The sequence below is a fragment of the Melopsittacus undulatus genome, chromosome 7, assembly GCF_012275295.1.
Source record: "Melopsittacus undulatus isolate bMelUnd1 chromosome 7, bMelUnd1.mat.Z, whole genome shotgun sequence".
Taxonomy (NCBI): domain Eukaryota; kingdom Metazoa; phylum Chordata; class Aves; order Psittaciformes; family Psittaculidae; genus Melopsittacus; species Melopsittacus undulatus.
In genome coordinates, this window is record NC_047533.1 from 3247380 (window position 1) to 3265614 (window position 18235).

The 18235-nt window shown below is 47.4% G+C and overlaps 1 protein-coding gene across 1 annotated transcript in view; it reads left to right on the plus strand.

The window, feature by feature from the left end:
• The window catches only part of SMOX (spermine oxidase), a 53385-nt gene that overhangs the window by 18585 nt on the left and 16565 nt on the right, over positions 1-18235 (plus strand). Inside the window, exons 2-3 of the mRNA XM_034064594.1 lie at positions 10251-10485; positions 15977-16203. Of these exons, the coding sequence (XP_033920485.1) occupies positions 10278-10485; positions 15977-16203 (435 nt within the window). The 5' untranslated portion in view covers positions 10251-10277. The remainder of the gene's footprint in view (positions 1-10250; positions 10486-15976; positions 16204-18235) is intronic.

Sequence of the window (18235 nt, forward strand, 5' to 3'; positions counted from 1 at the left end):
TTTCTAGGTAGGTGGGTCCTTGTACCTATATCTGTAACCTTCCAAATGCTACAGCATATGCATACCCTGTCTTTGGGGGGTGTGGAGAGCAGCAGATTTACTGGCTTTGCTCCTCTGTTGTGCAAGGAACATGCCAAAGGTCTGCTCTTTGTCACTGCTCTGAAACTCCTTTTAACTGTGTCCTGTGTAATGCTGTGGCCTCTGGCACATGAACCACAGCATGACAGTGGTCTGCTCTCAACTAGCTGCATGGGCAAGGAGCTCTATAGCCCAGACTGCATGGCACAGGGAAGTCATTGTCTCAGCAGCAGAACTAACCAGCTTTGTGTGACCACAAGAAAAAGGGCATGGAAGAGACTTGTGCCTCCAAGACTGTCCCAAAAGCTCTGTCTGACCATGAGTTTACCAAGGGTGCCCTTGCTGTGTGTTTGTGAAAGGCATTCAACTTCATTCTCAGCCCATTCTTCTGGGAATCACTTGGGGATGGTGGCTGCTTCCCAGCACTTCCATGGAAACTTCTGGTGGTGAAGGCAATCGTTTTAGTCTGTAATTCTATACTGCAAATCGAGATGCTGACCCACTGGCCAAGGTGTATGCCAGCAGGATGACAAAGGTGTTGCTTCAGTATAGGGAAGATATGGACCTGTGGAACAGGTTCCAGAGGAGGCTATGGGGATGCTGCAAGGAGCAGCTCTGCTCTTGAGGCAGGCTGAGAGAGCTGGGCTGGACCAGCCTACAGAAGACTCCAGCAAGACCTAATTGTGGCCTTTTAGTACTTCAGAGGGACCTATAAGAAAGATGGGGCGAGACTTTCCCTGTTTATTGCAGGGAGCTCGGACTAGATGACCTTAGAAGGTCATTTCCACCCCAAACCATTCTATGATTGTATGATGTTCATGGTAGAGGAACCCATTTAAGAATCAGCCAATTATTTTGATTCGTTTTCGTTTCCCTCAGATGAGGATTTGAAACCCACATAATGGTGCATTCTATCAGTTTGGAATGGGGTGATTCATCCCCTGTGATCTTGGCATGATGTTCTTTGGTTTCTTTTTTGGATATCCTTGCGTTCTGTTAGTGCCAAGCACTGTATGGATGTGCCCCGTGGCAGACAACCTGCTCTACCCATATGTTAGCTTTAAAAAGACCCAGCTCGGAATAGGAAGTCTTTATACTCTGTGCCAAGATGCTTGGGGCTTGTTAAATACATTCTACTTGTCAACAACTACCCAGTTGAAAAAGTAGCCTTGGTGTGAATCAGCTTTGAACAAGTTCATTTGACTCAAGGGATGTTTGCAGGCATTAAACCAACTTGGATCGCTGCCGTAAATGTGCAGTGGTTTCCTCATCAGAAGCACCCCCCTTTTTGTTGTGTTTTTGCTTTAATCTCCTCTAAACACTCAAAAGGACACAGTTTTTTCCCAGTTAGCATGGATTTGGTGACTTGGGAATGAGGAGGAGGCTTATGGAGCTGCTTGGTGTGTTAATGGATCACTTGCAAACCAAACGTGATGCAGGGGTGTGGGTGTAACAAGGCAAAGCATCACCGGCTGGGTTGGGTTGGATGGGAGCTTAAAGCTCCTCCAGTTCCAACCCCCTACCATGGGCAGGGACACCTTCCACTGGAGCAGCTGCTCCAAGCTCTGTTAACCTGGCCTTGAACACTGCCAGAAATGGGACATGATGAGCAAGGTGAACATGGTCACCTCTCTCTCATCAGGGCTGGTGGGCAAAGGTGTGGCACATGGGATAACTGGGTCATACTGGTGGTGTGGGATGCAGTAGAGAGGGTGCTGCAGAGGTGGTGGAGATGCTGCATTCAAAACCTGTTGTGGTCCAGGGAGAATTGCTCACTGGGGCTCTCCTGTGCCCATGCAGTGTTGGCAAAGGTCCTGGCTCTGGTCAAGCATGAAGAGGTGATGAGGAGCAAGGGAATGACATCACACTGATGGGAAAAGCAGAGATTTGGGTTCTATCTTACTTGTTTTAAGTACTGGAAAGCACTGCATTCATGGAGACTATGCTGGTGATGGTCCTCCTTGAACCAGGATGGAGCAGGGATCACTTCAGGGGCTGCTTCTCACCAGTTCCAGTGTCACACAACAGCTCATCACCACCAAGACCTGCTGCTGGCCCATGCCTGCAAAAGAGGGCAGCAGGACTGGTGTGGGGCTGAATGATGTGTTCCAGTTGCCCACATCCAGCTGCCAAACCTGTTTAGACTAAAACACTTGAGTTGCATAAAGCCAAACATGAGGATAAGGATGAAATGCTCACTCTTTAGGTGAGTTCCCAGAAGGCTTAGCCCTGGTTAACCTTGATCTCACTAGTGCCTGTGCTGTCATTGACACATTTATGAGCTTGGGAAGGGCCCTGGTATGTGCATAGATGGCTGCAGACCATTATCCTGCTCCTGCAGCTCTCCAGGTAGCTGGGTAAATGAGGTGTGTCTGCTTCTGATGCCTTAAGCCTCACTGCTGTTTGCACAGCTACTGCACAAAGGCACTTTATAACAGCAGGTTTGGTTCACTCGCTGACTGACGTGGAGCACTTAGTTCCATTAGTAACACTCCTGCCTTATGTGGATAGGGCGTCCATGCTTAACCCATGCTGGTGGGAATGGGGATGCTGAAAGGGATTTTGGAGTGGAACCTGCTGGATTAAAAGGGAGATAGGCAAGGATAAAAAGAGACACATCTTCCCCTTTGACGTGTTTACAGCCTGGAGAGCTTGGAAAGAGCATCTTGAAGTAACAACAATAAGAATTAATGTGCTTGCTTCCGAGAAGGCTGTTGAAAAAGGGGGAGAAGTTACAAAATGCCTGTTTGTTGTGCCAGGAGCTGCAGAGAAGCACAGCAACAGGAGGCATTGGTGACAGACATCTTCCTCTTCACTTCTGTATCTACTTGGAGATAGGATCTGCTCTGTCCTGTGCTCAGTGGACAGCCTTGAGTCTGAAGCCTGCAGAGGTGTTAAAGGAGATAAAATTGCTCCAGCTCGAGTAATGGTCCAAGGCACTTCTCCTTCAGCTGGAGAAGAAAAGTGCATTAGAGATGATGATTGAAACTGTTGGTGCTGCAGTTGCTCAGCTAAAGGTTACTCATTACAGCCGTGCACTAGTACAAGTAGTGCCAGACTGAGTAATGAGGTAATGACCTGAGTGCTGGAGTGTCCTTATATCCACTAAGTAAATCACCTTTCCGGTGTGGAGCTTTTGCATATGGGTTCTACTGACAGTGCTTTCATCTTCTGTATGCAGGGGATGAAATATGAATCCCAGAATGGTTTGTGTTGAAGGGACCTTAAATCCCATCCAGCTCCAACCCCTGCCATGGGCAGGGACCCCTTCCACTGGAGCAGCTGCTCCAAGCCCCTGTGTCCAACCTGGCCTTGAGCACTGCCAGGGATGGGGCAGCCACAGCTTCTCTGGGCACCCTGTGCCAGCGCCTCAGCACCCTCCCAGGGAACAGCTTCTGCCTCAGAGCTCAGCTCAGTCTCCCCTCTCTTGGGCAGGTTCAAGCCATTCCCCTTGGCCTGTCCCTCCAGGCCCTTGTCCCAAGCCCCTCTCCAGCTTTCCTGCAGCCCCTTTAGGCACTGGAGCTGCTCTGGGGTCTCCCCTTCAGAAGCCTTCTCTTGTCCAGGCTGCCCCAGCCCAGCTCTCTCAGCCTGGCTCCAGAGCAGAGCTGCTCCAGCCCTCGCAGCAGCTCCATGGCCTCCTCTGGCCTCTCTCCAGCAGCTCCACGTCCCTCTTGTGCTGCTGCCCCAGAGCTGGAGCAGGGCTGCAGGGGGGGTCTCCCCTGAGCACAGCAGAGGGGCAGGATCCCCTCCCTGAGCTGCTGCTCACGCTCTGGGGGTGCAGCCCAGCACACGGGGGGGTTCTGGGCTCAAGTGCTCACTGAAGCTGGGTCATGGGGAGCTGCTCCTCACCCAACACCCCCAAGTCCTTGTCCACCCAGCCTCTGTTCGTGCTTGGGATGGCCATGACCATTGCAGAGATAATTGCATCTATTGTGCTCCATCTCTACACCACTGCAGCCATCAGATGCTATGTTAATACCACATGTGCTCACGGACAGATCCGTACCATGGTAGATCCCTGAGGGCAAAGGCCACAAAGTTCCATTGTGAAAATCTTCCCATGTCCATCGGATATGCAGGAGCATTCCCACCACCGCAGCCCTGTCTCCTGGGGTCTCATAGATGTCCATGAGAGACTGGATCCTGGTTTAAAAGCTTCAAGCAGCATCCTCTCTGTGTTTAGGGAGAAGCATTTCAACAGCTGATTAGTGCCTCTGTTAACAATAGACATTTCTGCTCTGAATTCCTCCAGCTTCTGCCCTTGGTTGCTCAATCTCCCTTTGTCTCTGCTTAGATTGAATTAATCTTTGGTGTCAAGGACTCCCTGTTTGCAAACACTCGGAGGTTGTGATGCCAAACCTGCGTTATAAACACATGTCTGTGCAGTGCCCCTTCATGTGTTGATAGCATCTTGAATAGCACACTTAAAACAATAATAAGAGAGTAGTGTGTTTATTTCTTGTGCTTCCATTTAGTCTTTCAGCTGAAATGAAGGCTTCTTTTCATCCCAGTTCCTTTCAAGCACGCACAATGTTGTTTAGGTTTCTGGTTAAGGATGATGAGTAATTGCCATCCATTGAAAACCTAGAGGGAATAAAGTGATGCTGGTGCCTTTTGGCTGGTTTATGCTGGAGCTGCTTGGTCTGTGTGGTCAGCAGGGTGTTTGCGTTGATGCATTTCTTACCTTCCAGGCTGGCTGTTGATGTGAAGACTGTCAACTCAGCTCTCTGCACAAGGACTACAGCCTTCAGGCCAGTGGTGTGGTTAGGAAGGAAAACTGGGGTCTTGTACAGGGGTCACAGAAGAGCATGTGGGAATACAGCCTCTTCTGGAGGCGCAGCTCATCTCAGCCTCATTTTAGGTGTAAAAAGCCTTTTCTAGATCAGTATTATGAGGTGATAAGTCAAGTGGAAGAGTCAGCCCTGAGGTTCCCAGTGTGTGTCCCTGGAGCCTCCAAGTTGGACTTGCTGTGCTCTGGTCTCATAATGAATACTTCTTAGTGAACTGGATGCATTTTCGTTCTCCTGGAGTGCATCTTCTGGTTTAGATTCATCTGTAAGGGATGAAACTGGTTGCTTTGATATCACTGCACAGCGTGAATGAAGGCATAGGAATCACAGACTGGTTTGGGTTGGAAGGGACCTTAAATCCCATCCAGCTCCAACCCCTGCCATGGGCAGGGACTCCTTCCACTGGAGCAGCTGCTCCAAGCCCCTGTGTCCAACCTGGCCTTGAGCACTGCCAGGGATGGGGCAGCCACAGCTTCTCTGGGCACCCTGTGCCAGCGCCTCAGCACCCTCCCAGGGAAGAGCTTCTGCCTAAGAGCTCAGCTCAGTCTCCCCTCTTTTGGGCAGGTTCAAGCCATTCCCCTTGGCCTGTCCCTACAGGCCCTTGTCCCAAGCCCCTCTCCAGCTTTCCTGCAGCCCCTTTAGGCACTGGAGCTGCTCTGGGCTCTCCCCTTCAGGAGCCTTCTCTTGCCCAGGCTGCCCCAGCCCAGCTCTCTCAGCCTGTCTGAGGGATGATCCTGAAGGGATGACCATTGCCAGAGGGTTGGAACTGGATGATCTTTAAGGTCCCTTCCAATCCAAACCATTCTGTGATTCTATGATCAACTGGGGTGAAGGTGGGTCCCATCAGATATGACCATGGTTGTGGTCTGTTAAATGCTGGGAGCTCACATCTATGCCTCCTGGCTATAAAATGACCTACAGGGTGATATGAAGCCCAAGGGGTGAGGAAGGATGCTTCTTTGTAAGACAAGCCAATCCTGGTGGAAAATACTCCAAACAAACCCCAGTCAAACTAGAGAAGCCTTTACCCACCCAAACATTGTTTTCAGTATGTTGCCTTCCCTAAGTCTTTGTGTCATCACAAAGGATAGCACTAGAAGAGTGTTTGAGCTAAGAATAGCAGATTTCCTTGAGAAATGCTCTTGTTTATTTTGGTTTTGTATTTTGAAGTTGCTGGAGCCTTGGTGACCTTTTCCTTAAAGGCCCTCAAAGAATAGCCTGGTCCAGAGTATTGTAATGCAGAGAGGAGTTGTGGAGTGCCTGAATTCCCTGGCTTCTTCCTTGTGCCCTGCAAGGCTTTGTTGACAGAATGAGGGGAAAATGCCATGAAGAGGATGTTCCTCTGAGCTTTATTACTGTTTCTGCTGGATTAAAGGTAGGGACGGGTAGGGTAACATTTGCATTCATGCTCTTTCTACGTTGTTATTGACATAAGTAGAAGTCCCTCTATATAAAGGAATATATGCAGAATATATATCTTTAATAATAGGATGAAACATAAGTATCTGTTCAGTGTTATTTGTCAGTTATTGCTATGGTAGTGCTGGTATTAAGTCCTGTTCACAGATGCTGATGAAAAGAGCCATTTCCTTTGGAGCATAACTAAGATCAGTAGTGAGGAAGGGATGGGGAGCTCATGGGATTGAAGGGTACAAATGCCAGGAATGGAAACCCATGATTCTGGGTTGGTAGAATGATGCCCATCATAGAAAATACATCTCTACAAAGATTTGTCTGCTGGAAAGCTGTTGTGCTCAGGGGCTTTTATGGGCAAAGGTTGTTTTGAAGGCCTTTTTAAAGGTATATTTTGAATCAAGGGAATGGGCAGTAGTGAGAAGGGATGAATGAAGGGGGAGGCAAGGGCAGGCTGGTGATAAAGACGGAGAAAGGGGAGCAGATCTGGAAGAAGTGATTAAAATATAATGAGGCACTGGTGCACAAGAGGTAAGAGGCTCAAAGCTGTATTTTTAAGACAGAAAGAACATGTGTATTTGGGTATTTCTTTCTTGTGGGTAGCCAGTGCCTGTCAGTGGTCTCACATGAAAGCTTTAAGCGAGACAAAGTGAAGGGGAGTTTTAGCGCAGCTGTGATTTAGGTCTTGGACCCAAAGTCAAATCACAGCCTCAGGGAGAGTCACTGTACAACACCTCACACACTCTGTCAAGAAGAGAAGAAGCAACCCCTTTTTGGCAATCAGAAAGTCAAAAGACTAGCTGTGTGTCAGAGGGCCCGGTAATACCGGCTCAAGCCCTGGCTGGTGGCTTGGCATGTATTGAGGCAGAGCATTGCATCTAATGTGTTTTATGTGCTTGTCTTATAAGCCTTACAGAGTGTATAATTGATACTGAAATCAAGTGTAGTGGGGATTCGTATAGTTATATCATCTCTTCATTCCACATGGAGCATGGATCCTGGTTGGAAAGCTCAAGCTCTTGCTCAGTTTTAATTGCCTTCCCCTGCTGATTGTGCAGTGCAGGCTGTTGGCTAAGCAAGGGTGGTTTCTAAAGCAGGATTCTGTACACACAGAATACCCTGGTATTGTCTCATCTGTCTGGACAAGCCACCAAAGCCAGTATTAAAATGCTGAAACAGGCAGGGAGAACAAGAAATCGAAGCTTTGATGTGAAGAATTCACACAAGTTTGCCAAAGCCAGGATTAGGAAAGCTGTGCTTAAAGAGCTGAGCTAAACCCATTCCATTCTATAGGATATAGATGGCATAAAAGATGTTTCTTTACTGTGGCAATTAAAATACATGGATCAATGTGTTTCCTGGAGACTGGCTGAGAAGTGGAGAGTGTTGTAGAATGTCTATGGGTTGTAATAAGTCCTGAAGAGATGAACTAGATGATCTTAAGGTTCTTTCTAACCCTAACCATGCTGTGATTCTAGTAAGAGTCATTTCAGCTGTGGGTTTGTAATGGCTCACAAAGGACTAGCCAGGTTAAGATTTATTTCTTCCTGAAACAGAGAGGAGTAGGATCATCTATGAAAGTCCTTAGCACCACAGAGAATATGAACAGGGAAGGAGTGTTCAGTGTTTCTTCCACCATAGTTTTGGGGGATGTCCTCAATTTTCATCACATAGCAGTGTTGAAACCACCGAAGGAACATTAATGTTTGCATTAGGGTAATAGACTGTGGAGCTTCTCACCAAAAATGGGTATGAAGGCCAAAAGTAAAGAGGGATTCAGAAAGGAGTTGGCAAATGCATGGGGGAGAAGTCCATGGGCTTCTTAGGCTCAGAGGTCCAGACATTAGTGCTGCCTTACAGCATCCGTATTGGATTCCTTACTGCTGGAAGAGGGTCATTCCTCTTTGAACCAACCCCAGGCTCTCCAGTAGGACTTAATGTGGCATTTCCTCAGTGCCAGGTAATAACTGTGCTGCTTTACCCTTCATATCCTGGTGATGGACTTCCCTGAAGCTTGGAATAGCAAGATCCCAATATTTGGGGCCCATAATAAAGATCTGAACGCAGAGAAACATCATTTCTTAACTAGTTAGATTAAAAGTCAATAAATGGACATGCTTGGAAAGGGGGGTAAGGGACCAGTGATGGACAGAGCTCAAGCAAAGTCCACAAGAGGAATGAATCAGCATCAAAGCCAAGTAGAGCTTGGTCTTGAGGTGTCTCCAGCTGGAAACTTGACCAGCTTGCTGTAGGGAGGAAGCTTTGCATCCTCCACCTCTCTGCCTGCTCCAGATCTGTACTATTTCTTGTGGAACAGGGTGGAAATCATTCACTCCTGTCTCTTGTTGTATTGCTTTCAAGTCCAGCTTGCTCAGAAAACCAGTGCCTGGGTTTGGCTGCTCACAGCTTTTCAGCTTGTCAGGCTGACAAGAGTCGTGACTCTTTCCCTATGGACTAGAAGGCATTGGAAGCTTCACACACTTGACGTGAGCTTGGAAATAACTCTGCAAACACTAATGTCTGGCTGCCGATGACAAGGATCTGCTAGCTGGGATGTGTTGGCCAGGAGATGAAAACAGTGAGATGATTGATGCCATTGCAGGTAGAAGTTTATATCTCAGCTGCAGCCAGAGCTGGCTCAGTGTCACTTGTGTTGTTCAGTGACAGTTGGGACTGTGTTGGCAGAAGCAGAGTTAGTTACAGGGCCCTGCACTGCAAGAGAGACATTGAGGGGCTGGAGCAGGGCCAGAGAAGGGCACTGGAGCTGGTGCAGGGCCTGGAGCACAAGAGAGATGGGGAACGGCTGAGGGACCTGGGGGGTTCAGATGGAGAAGTGAAGGCTCAGGGGGGACCTGATGGCTCCCTACAAGTGCCTTACAGGAGGATGGAGCCAGGAGGGGCTGAGCTCTGCTCCCAAGGAACAAGGGATGGGACAAGAGGAACCGGCCTCAAGCTGCACCAGGGCAGGTTTAGATGGAGCTGAGGAACAATTCCTGCCCCAGAGGGTGCTCAGGCATTGGAACAGGCTGCCCAGGGCAGGGCTGCAGGCACCGGCCCTGCAAGTGTTTAAAAGATGTTTAGATGAGGTCCTCAGTGCCGTGGGTTAGTGGTGACCTTGGCAGTGCTGGGAATGGTTGGACTGGATGAGCTGAAAGGTCTCTTCCAACCTGGTTGATCCTATGATTCTTTATATAAAGAGATCCTACACTGCTGGTTCCTCATTAAGGTTTAATCTTAACCATGAGCTAAAATAACGTGATGGGACCTGAGAGCTAAGGATGTACATGAACAATAGGATACTGCTTGGAATAGCAGTTGGACACATTGGGTAGGTGGACGTAGAATTGGAATAGTGAGGGCTGGTATGGGTTTGAACCACTCTTCATCAAAGACTGAGGCTGATCCTGATGTGGCAGGACAGGACCCTCATGTGGCTGAGTTTTTGAGCTGGCCCTTGTTGGCTTTCATCAGTTGAGGCATTTCTGTCTGTACCATTTCCATAATGACTGGTTTGATCTCTGATCTCCATGCTTTGAGCTAAATCCTCTTTACCTAGTTATCTGATCTGCAGCTTATGCTTTGTGGTTGCCACAGAGGCAAAGTGAAGCTTCATCCCTGTGTTGTGGGACTTGTCAGCACTGGGCACGTGGTTTTCTTTGTCTTTGTCTTTACCACAAAATTGCCACTTTTGGAGGTTATATAAAGAGATGGGAGCTAGAAAATCCTTTGACTTCTCCTCAAATAGTCTACATGGTACAAGAGGGTGGAGATGTCTGGAGCCTCCAGTGCTGTTGCTCCAGTGTAAAGCGTTGTTGCATCCCTGTTTGACCTCAGTTATCCTTATGCATCCCCCTTTGACGGCTGGGTTTAATTCACATGTTTCCTTTCTTTTCTGCTCCACTTCTTTGATTTTTGAACTGCAGATAAGTTTGCCCTGAACAAAGCCCTTGTTTGCTTCTTCCCCTTCAGGTTCCTTAGAAAGAGAGCTTGGACGGCATGCAAAGTTGTGACATATCTGCAGACAGCACGGATGATCCTCTCAGTAGTGGCCTACGGAGAAAGCGACAGCCTCGAATAGTGATCATTGGTGCTGGGCTTGCCGGCCTCTCAGCAGCCAAAGCACTCCTGGAAAGTGGCTTCACGGATGTAACTGTCCTCGAGGCGACTGACCGCATCGGAGGCCGCGTGCAGAGTGTGAAACTTGGTAAGAGCAGCCTCTGGGGGGGTTTGCTTTGCTCTGCTCACAGGGTTTAGTGCTGTCATGAGGTTAATTTCACCTTAGGAATGTGCTTTCCCAGGCGGAAGAAGGTTGGTTGAGGTGGGATGTTGGTGCTATTGGAGGTGGGTGGTGAGTCTGAGCTGTGCATCTCTTTGGAGGGTTGTGCATCTCTTCAGTTTGTGCATCTCTTTGGAGGGAGGGCTGCTCCAAACCCTATGAAATAAAGATGTCAGTGACTTATCACTGATACAGGCAGTGCTCTGTTTAACAGGTCTGTGATTAACTGTACTGAGACAGTTTCCACCAGTGGTTTTGAGCTTGGCTTGCTGAAGAGCCATCAGTAAATCTGGCTGGTGAAGGGCTGGTTCTCTGTGACTTCTATCACTTCCACAGGGGCAAGCTCCAGGCTATTCTGTTTCACAAATAGCCCCATTCATTTCCCTAGGACTAATTTAGTGTGTAGGGCACCACCCACTGTGAACCCACTGCTGGAAAAACCTCTTCAATATATCCTTTCATCCTGGTTTGCAGTTTTCCTACCTCTGGAGCTTCCTTTCTCAGTGTGTAATAAAGGTGCAGACACTGGATATTTGAATCCAGCATCAGTTGGGTTTGTCAGATCTCTAAATGCAAAACTACTGGGACAAAAGTTGTACTCAAGGAGACTTTCCCTGCTATCTAGAAGGGCATTGCCTGTCTCTTCTCTGCAGGAGGCAAAAAGCTCTTAGCTTCTACTGAGTTGCCTTCCTGATTTCAATTACCTAGGTCTGTTTCTGATCCCACTCCCTGTGTTGTTAACTCTGGCCTCTTGCTGCCCTTCTTTCTATTTATGTGTAGGTGCTTGCATCACTGACCTTGTTTCACTCAATAACAAACAGCAGTGTCCTATGAACTTGCAGAAGGGAAATGAATGAGAAGGCAGTCGGACAAATCTAATCTCCAGGGTTGGAAGAGCACTTTCCGTGCTGCCGAGACTTGGCATAGAGGTTGGAATGGGAAGTGTGTCCTTTACTCACAATACACTGGATTAAAAATATCCTGGATCGTGTCTGCAGGAGGAGGGAAGTGTTAAAGACTGGGAATCATGAGGGAAAAATAAATCGTGTTGTCAGTGCACCTGTGAAAATAGTGTTGTTGTAGTGGTATTGAGAGCTATTCTCTCACCTTTGCACACCCTCATGTGTAACTCATGTCTGTACTGGGAATATACCTCCTGTTTGTTAACTAACATGAGGCAAGAGCAGCCTGGTGGAGATCTGGCAGCTTGTAGATGTGATTTGTAGAGCGAAGGACTGGAATCCAAAGTCTTGATCTTTCCATGTCTTTCTTAAACCCATCTGTCTTATCCTCTACAAGCGTGCCCAGCAGGTCGAAGGAGGTGATCCTGCCCCTCTACTCTGCTCCTGTGAGACCTCACCTGGAACATTGTGTGCAGTTCTGGTGTCCTCAGCATAAAAAGGACATGGAACTGTTGGAACAAGTCCAGAGGAGGCCACGAGGATGCTCAGGGGCTGGAGCAGCTCCTGTATGGAGACAGGCTGAGAAAGTTGGGGCTGTTGAGCCTGGAGAAGAGAAGCTGCATGGAGACCTCAGAGCAGCTTCCAGTGTCTGAAGGGGGTTACAGGGATGCTGGGGAGGGACTCTTCATTAGGGACTGTAGTGATAGGACAAGGGGTAATGGGTTGAAACTGAAACAGCAGAGGTTTAGATTGGATATAAGGAAGAAGTTCTTTACTGTGAGGGTGCTGAGGCACTGGAATGGGTTGCCCAGGGAGGTTGTGAATGCTCCATCCCTGGCAGTGTTCAAGGCCAGGTTGGATGAAGCCTTGGGTGCCATGGTTTAGTGTGAGGTGTCCCTGCCCATGGCAGGGGGTTGGAACTGGATGATCTTAAGGTGCTTTCCAACCCTAACTATTCTATGGTTCTATCAGTTACACTGTGGGTATGGACTGCAGTTCTCTCCCAAGGTGGGTTTGTGTTCTGGACCTTTGTGTGCTTTGCAGCTTCATGTGTCCTTTAGTTAAACAGTCTTGAATCTCTGTTGGGTGGTGATCTACACAAGCATCACAGACTCGGAACTTCTGTATTCCCTGGTGTAAGGGCAAAAAGGGCAGCGTGGTCCTGTGGTGTGTTCTCTTCTGTGCTACCTGCTCATTTCTCACAACTGGCTAAAGCTTTCAGAGTCCTTTTATAGAAGTGGTTCTTCCAGGTCTTCAACATAGGACCATTTTGATCTGCTTTTCTGGGATACTAGAATCCCAGGTTGGAAGAAACCTCAAGGATCATCCAATCCAACCTTTTTAGGCAAAGCATCACCTACACTGGATGTCCCAGCACCCTGTGCAGCCCAGTCTAAACAGTGTCCAATGCTGGGGAGTCATCACTTCCCTGGGAGATGATTGCAATGGTTGATTATTCTCATTGGGGAAAAATATTCCTCTTGGTTCCAGTTGCAGTCTCCTCAGCAGGGACTTGTGCCCATCACCCCTCATCTTTTCCATGGGACTCCTTGTAAAAAGGGGTTCTCCATCTTCTTTGTAGCCACCCTTTAAATACTGGAGCATGGTGACAAAGTCTTCCCTGAGCCTTCTCTTCTCCAGGCTGAACAAACCCAGCCTGTCTAAATGTCATTTAGAATCACAGAATAGGGTGGGAAAGGACCTCAAGATCATCCAGTTCCACCCCCCAAATGTTAAACACTGAACATTTAAATGTTAAACTTTTCTGGCCTGTCTGCACACTTGACTAAAGAACTGATTTAAATCTTCAACAGAGCTATGGTAGCACCTTCCTGGGGTTGTATCTTGGCATTTCCACTCTCACTGAGCCATGCTGTGTCTTGCAGGGAGCAGGATTTCCCCTCAGCTGCATGGAGCATGTCCCTGTGCTATCAGCCCAGTTGTGGCAGCACTGGTTTAGGAGGGGCAGAGCCCTGGTGCAGACCCCATTAGTTACGAGACTCATAGAATCACAGGATGGTTTAGGTTGGAAAGGACCTTAAAGCTCCTCTAGTTCCAACTGGATCCACTCAGCACAGGGGAATAGTTTGGATCTTCAGAGGTTTGCTTCACCATTTCTAGCTCAGATGAGGCAGAGGGTTGGTGTGTTTGTGGGGTCTGTTTCTTGTGCACGAGGTAAAGCACCTGTATCCATGATATTTCATGACAGGATGCTCAAGGGTTAGTCAGGGCTGCAAAGTGAAATGGGAGAATTCCAGAGTCCTGATGCACAATCTCTGTGTTCCTTTGGAAAACTGCTGGCATGTCTTGTTGTGCATAGGCCTGTTTTGACTGCTCTTTGTGTCTCAGCGAGGATTAATAGGGTTTTTTCCCATTCCTTGTTGTATTGAAGGATTCAGTATCAGTAGATTTGTATTGAGGCCAAAGTCTTTTTAAGGCCCTGAAAGTAAATTAGTTATCTCTATTTTAAAAGATGTTCTTCAGTTTTACACTTCAATAATTCAGCGTGTAACTCACACCAGGTACAAGCATCTTATCTGCCTTCTAGCAATGCTCCTGAGCTTCTAAGTCTCACAGCTAAGAATGACTATTCCTAATGTATTGCTATTTGCTTGTATTCCACACTGAAAACAGGAGGACTTGGAATGCAGCATAGTTGTTACCAAGCACCAAGAGAGGAAGATTTCTTACTTCCAAAGCTCGGGTACCCTGTAGATAAAGAAAAGGAGAGCAAGCTGACATAAAGCAGTATTGCTGCTGCTGATCTGGCATGTGAGGACTCGCAGGAGGATTGCATTAACAAGTGGCTGCCAAATGCAGTATTTATGAGCTCTGTACCTTTGGCTGCCAGGGTACAGCAGTTGTTTCCATTGGGCTGGGTGCTACGGGAGTATAGTGGAGCTTGTGGTACCTTAAATGCTCACACTTGATGCTGTTTGCTCGGAAGCACATGCTTTGTTTTAGGGACACGTAGAAATCTTGTGCTCCCCTGACCTATAATGCATATTTTGAAGGGAAATAAGTGTGTTCCTTAATGGGGAGGCTTGAAAAACAAGACACATGGAACTTCCCTTGGAGGCAATGTCTCAGAGCAGCATTTCCTGGAGCTCTCACCCCCATTACTTGACTGCATTACAGCAGAGTGCTGCAGTGTCGTTCTGCCTGAGCATGTATTTACATGTTAAGTAGTATGTGATGACTGGTAACTGCATGATCCTTTCTTCATCAAGCAGGATCCTACTAACTGTAATCAGGTATTCACACACCTGGGCAGTGAGTGGCATGGTGTGGTGCTGGCTGGGATCCTGGGAGAGCTCAGCTTTGGCAAACTTGAAATCAGCTTTGGAGTTCTGAGGACCTAAACTGTGGGTGGAAGACATGACCCAGGCTTAGTTTTAGCATCTCCTTTGTGCTCCTGAACATCTCCCCATCCAACCTGGCCTTGAGCACTGCCAGGGATGGGGCAGCCACAGCTTCTCTGGGCACCCTGTGCCAGCGCCTCAGCACCCTCCCAGGGAACAGCTTCTGCCTAAGAGCTCAGCTCAGTCTCCCCTCTCTTGGGCAGGTTCAAGCCATTCCCCTTGGCCTCTTCTTACATGCCCAAAGGGAGAGAGTGGGGCTGACCAAACTCCCTGTGTTTTGCAGGCAGAGAGTGTAGGTGATGGAGGCTAAATGCCTTTGATGTTCATCCTGACAGTGCATCTTTATAAAGAACCTGATTTAAGTTTTCAAATGCATAAATAATAAAATAGAACCTATTTACTCATCTGGGGAATGGAAACGCATTTTTGTATTGCCATTAATCTGGGGTATACATGTAAATAACATCCATTTTTAATCCCAGGACAAGGGTCAGTGTGCAGAGCAATGATGCTATCCCAGGGCAACTCAAATTATCCTGCATCTCCCTGCTGTAGATGTTTTCCTTCCCGTGTCTTGGTATCCATCCCTCCTCTTGAATACAGTGTTTGAAGTCTTCAGGTACTCTGTTCTTTCCCTACAACTATAGTATTTATGCAAATATTCGTGTATGCCCTTTTTGCAGCAGTGCAGTGAGGTTTCTTAGAGCCTCTTCTTTTTTCCTTCCCACTAGTACAGGGCTTGTGCTGCAACATGATCAGTTCATCCTCTGCTCTCTGATCATGTTCTTAAGTGCAGGTTTGGAGAAGATGACTTAGGCCAAGTAGTAAGGATAAAGCAGTTAGCAATGACCATGCTAAGCACTGGGAACTAGGAGATTCTGGATTCTGCCTTAAGTATCAGAGACGTGTCACTGTGATGTGTCTTTATTGAAAATGTCCTATCCTTCTGGCACTACCTGGACTTGTTTCCTGAAGGGAAGGTGTGAAGAACACTTCATGTGTTAGACACGTCTAACAGAGGAAGATCCCTCAAATGATGCTCAAACTTGTGTTGTCCTTGGTCTGCTATTGCACAGGGACATCCAGGGTTGAGTGTAACCAGCTTTCAGGAAGCTGGGCTTCACTGACTGCTTTGCTTGCTTTACTCTCCTGCAGGGCACGCCACTTTTGAACTGGGAGCTACGTGGATTCATGGTTCACATGGAAACCCAGTCTATCATCTAGCAGAAGACAATGGTTTACTTGAAGAGACCACTGATGGCGAGAGGAGTGTTGGCCGGATCAGTCTTTACTCCAAGAATGGGGTGGCTTATCATCTTACCAACAACGGGCAAAGGATCCCGAAAGATGTGGTTGAAGAATTCAGTGATTTATACAACGAGGTTGGTGTTCAACTGCTTTGTCAGGTTGTAGATTTGCCTGAAACAGTAATAATCCTTGCGAGTTACAGTGATCCAGGTACCGGACAAAGGTAGAAAACCAGCAATGCCTTTAATCCACCCTTAGTTTGCTCTCATCTGCTTGACTGTACCCCATTTGATTGTGATATGGGATTGACTGTTGTTAGGAAAACAACCTTTCCACATTTGTCATCAGTTTAATCACTTCCAAGAACTATTGCTGAGGAGATCCAGTCATTTACTCTAGAAAGTTGCTACTCAATTAGAAGAGTAGAGGAGGGATCAACTTACTAAACAAAGTAGAATGCAAAACCTTAGCAACAATCAGCTAAATATTGTAGCCCTCTGACATGTTATTGATGTTATAAATACCATAGTGTGCTGTGAAGTGTGCCAAAGGCAGTGCTGTGTCAGAGGAACTGCAAGTTTAGTTGCATCAGAAGGAAAGGAACATGTTTTCTGGTAGATTCAGGCCAGTGTGGGCTTCAGTTTAAGGTTATTTTAACGTCTTCTGATCAACATTCACTGACGTCCTCTTCAGTTCAGTGTAGATAAGGGCTTCAGAATGTGACAGAAGAGCCAAATGGGAAAAGAAAACCAAACAAGTACAAGCACAGAACCTAAAAATACTAAGTAGAAGACGGCAAGCTGGAAATGAAAATGCATGGGGAGTGGAAAGATTAACCTCTGCTTAAAAAGCAATGAGGAATATTAGGCAAAAAAGGCCAAATTTACTTTCATGTAGCTCGGCCCTGCTGCTGTCATGCTGGTAGTTCTTTCAGAGGAAACATGGGGTTTCTTACTGGTTTGAGTGTTAAACACATGTGAAAGGCTGGTATTAGTTCTGTCTGCTTTCAGTAGGAAGATTTGGCTTTAGGTAGAGTGGTGGAAAGAGGCTTGCCAAAGTTAATTCTGATTAACCTTAGAGCAGCTCCAGTGCCTAAAGGGGCTGCAAGAAAGCTGGAGAGGGGCTTGGGACAAGGGCCTGTAGGGACAGGCCAAGGGGAATGGCTTGAACCTGCCCAAGAGAGGGGAGACTGAGCTGAGCTCTTAGGCAGAAGCTGTTCCCTGGGAGGGTGCTGAGGCACTGGCACAGGGTGCCCAGAGAAGCTGTGGCTGCCCCATCCCTGGCAGTGCTCAAGGCCAGGTTGGACACAGGGGCTTGGAGCAGCTGCTCCAGTGGAAGGGGTCCCTGCCCGTGGCAGGGGTTGGAGCTGGAGGAGCTTTAAGGTCCTTTTCAACACAAACCAGGCTGGGATTCCATGATAACTGTTTCCTACCTTTTATTCATGTCACTTATGAAGTACCTGTGGGGGGTCAATGCAGAATGTTTAGTCCTCCAGGTAATGTGATCCCTCAGTTGGTTATAATGTTGTTTGGTTATAAAGTTGGTATAAAATAGAGCAAAACACTGTGATTTTCATCATGCTGTAGCCATGCCTAAAACCTTCAGATTTTCATCTGAGAGTGAACTTAGAATCATAGAGTAGTTAGGGTTGGAACTTCACCAATACCTGATGCTTGGCTAAGCACACCCTAGATTCAGGTTACTGTTGCATACTTTCTGCTTAAAGATATGCCTATGAGCATTTGGAAAGCCATTAACAAGTCACTGTAGCCTATAAAGGATTACCAAGAACTGAACAGGGAGCAGAAATGGCTTTTTTGTTTGTTTGAAAAGACTTTTGATGCTGTCCTGGGTCTCTGAACTGGAATCTGTGATGGGATGGCACAAAATCATTCCAGTTTGAGAGAAAGCTTATAGGAATTTCAAAGGAACCTCATTATGGAAGGAATTTAGCAACCCATGGCAGGGAGGGAATTCTTGGACAAAGGTGGAGAGAATTCACCTGAACATCTGATTGAAGACAGAACCAGGTACAGCCAGGGGAGACATAGAATCATAGAATGGTTTGGGTTGGAAAGGACCTTGAGATCATCCAGTTCCAACCCCCCTGCCATGGGCAGGGACACCTCACACTAAACCATGCCATGCAAGGCTTCATCCAACCTG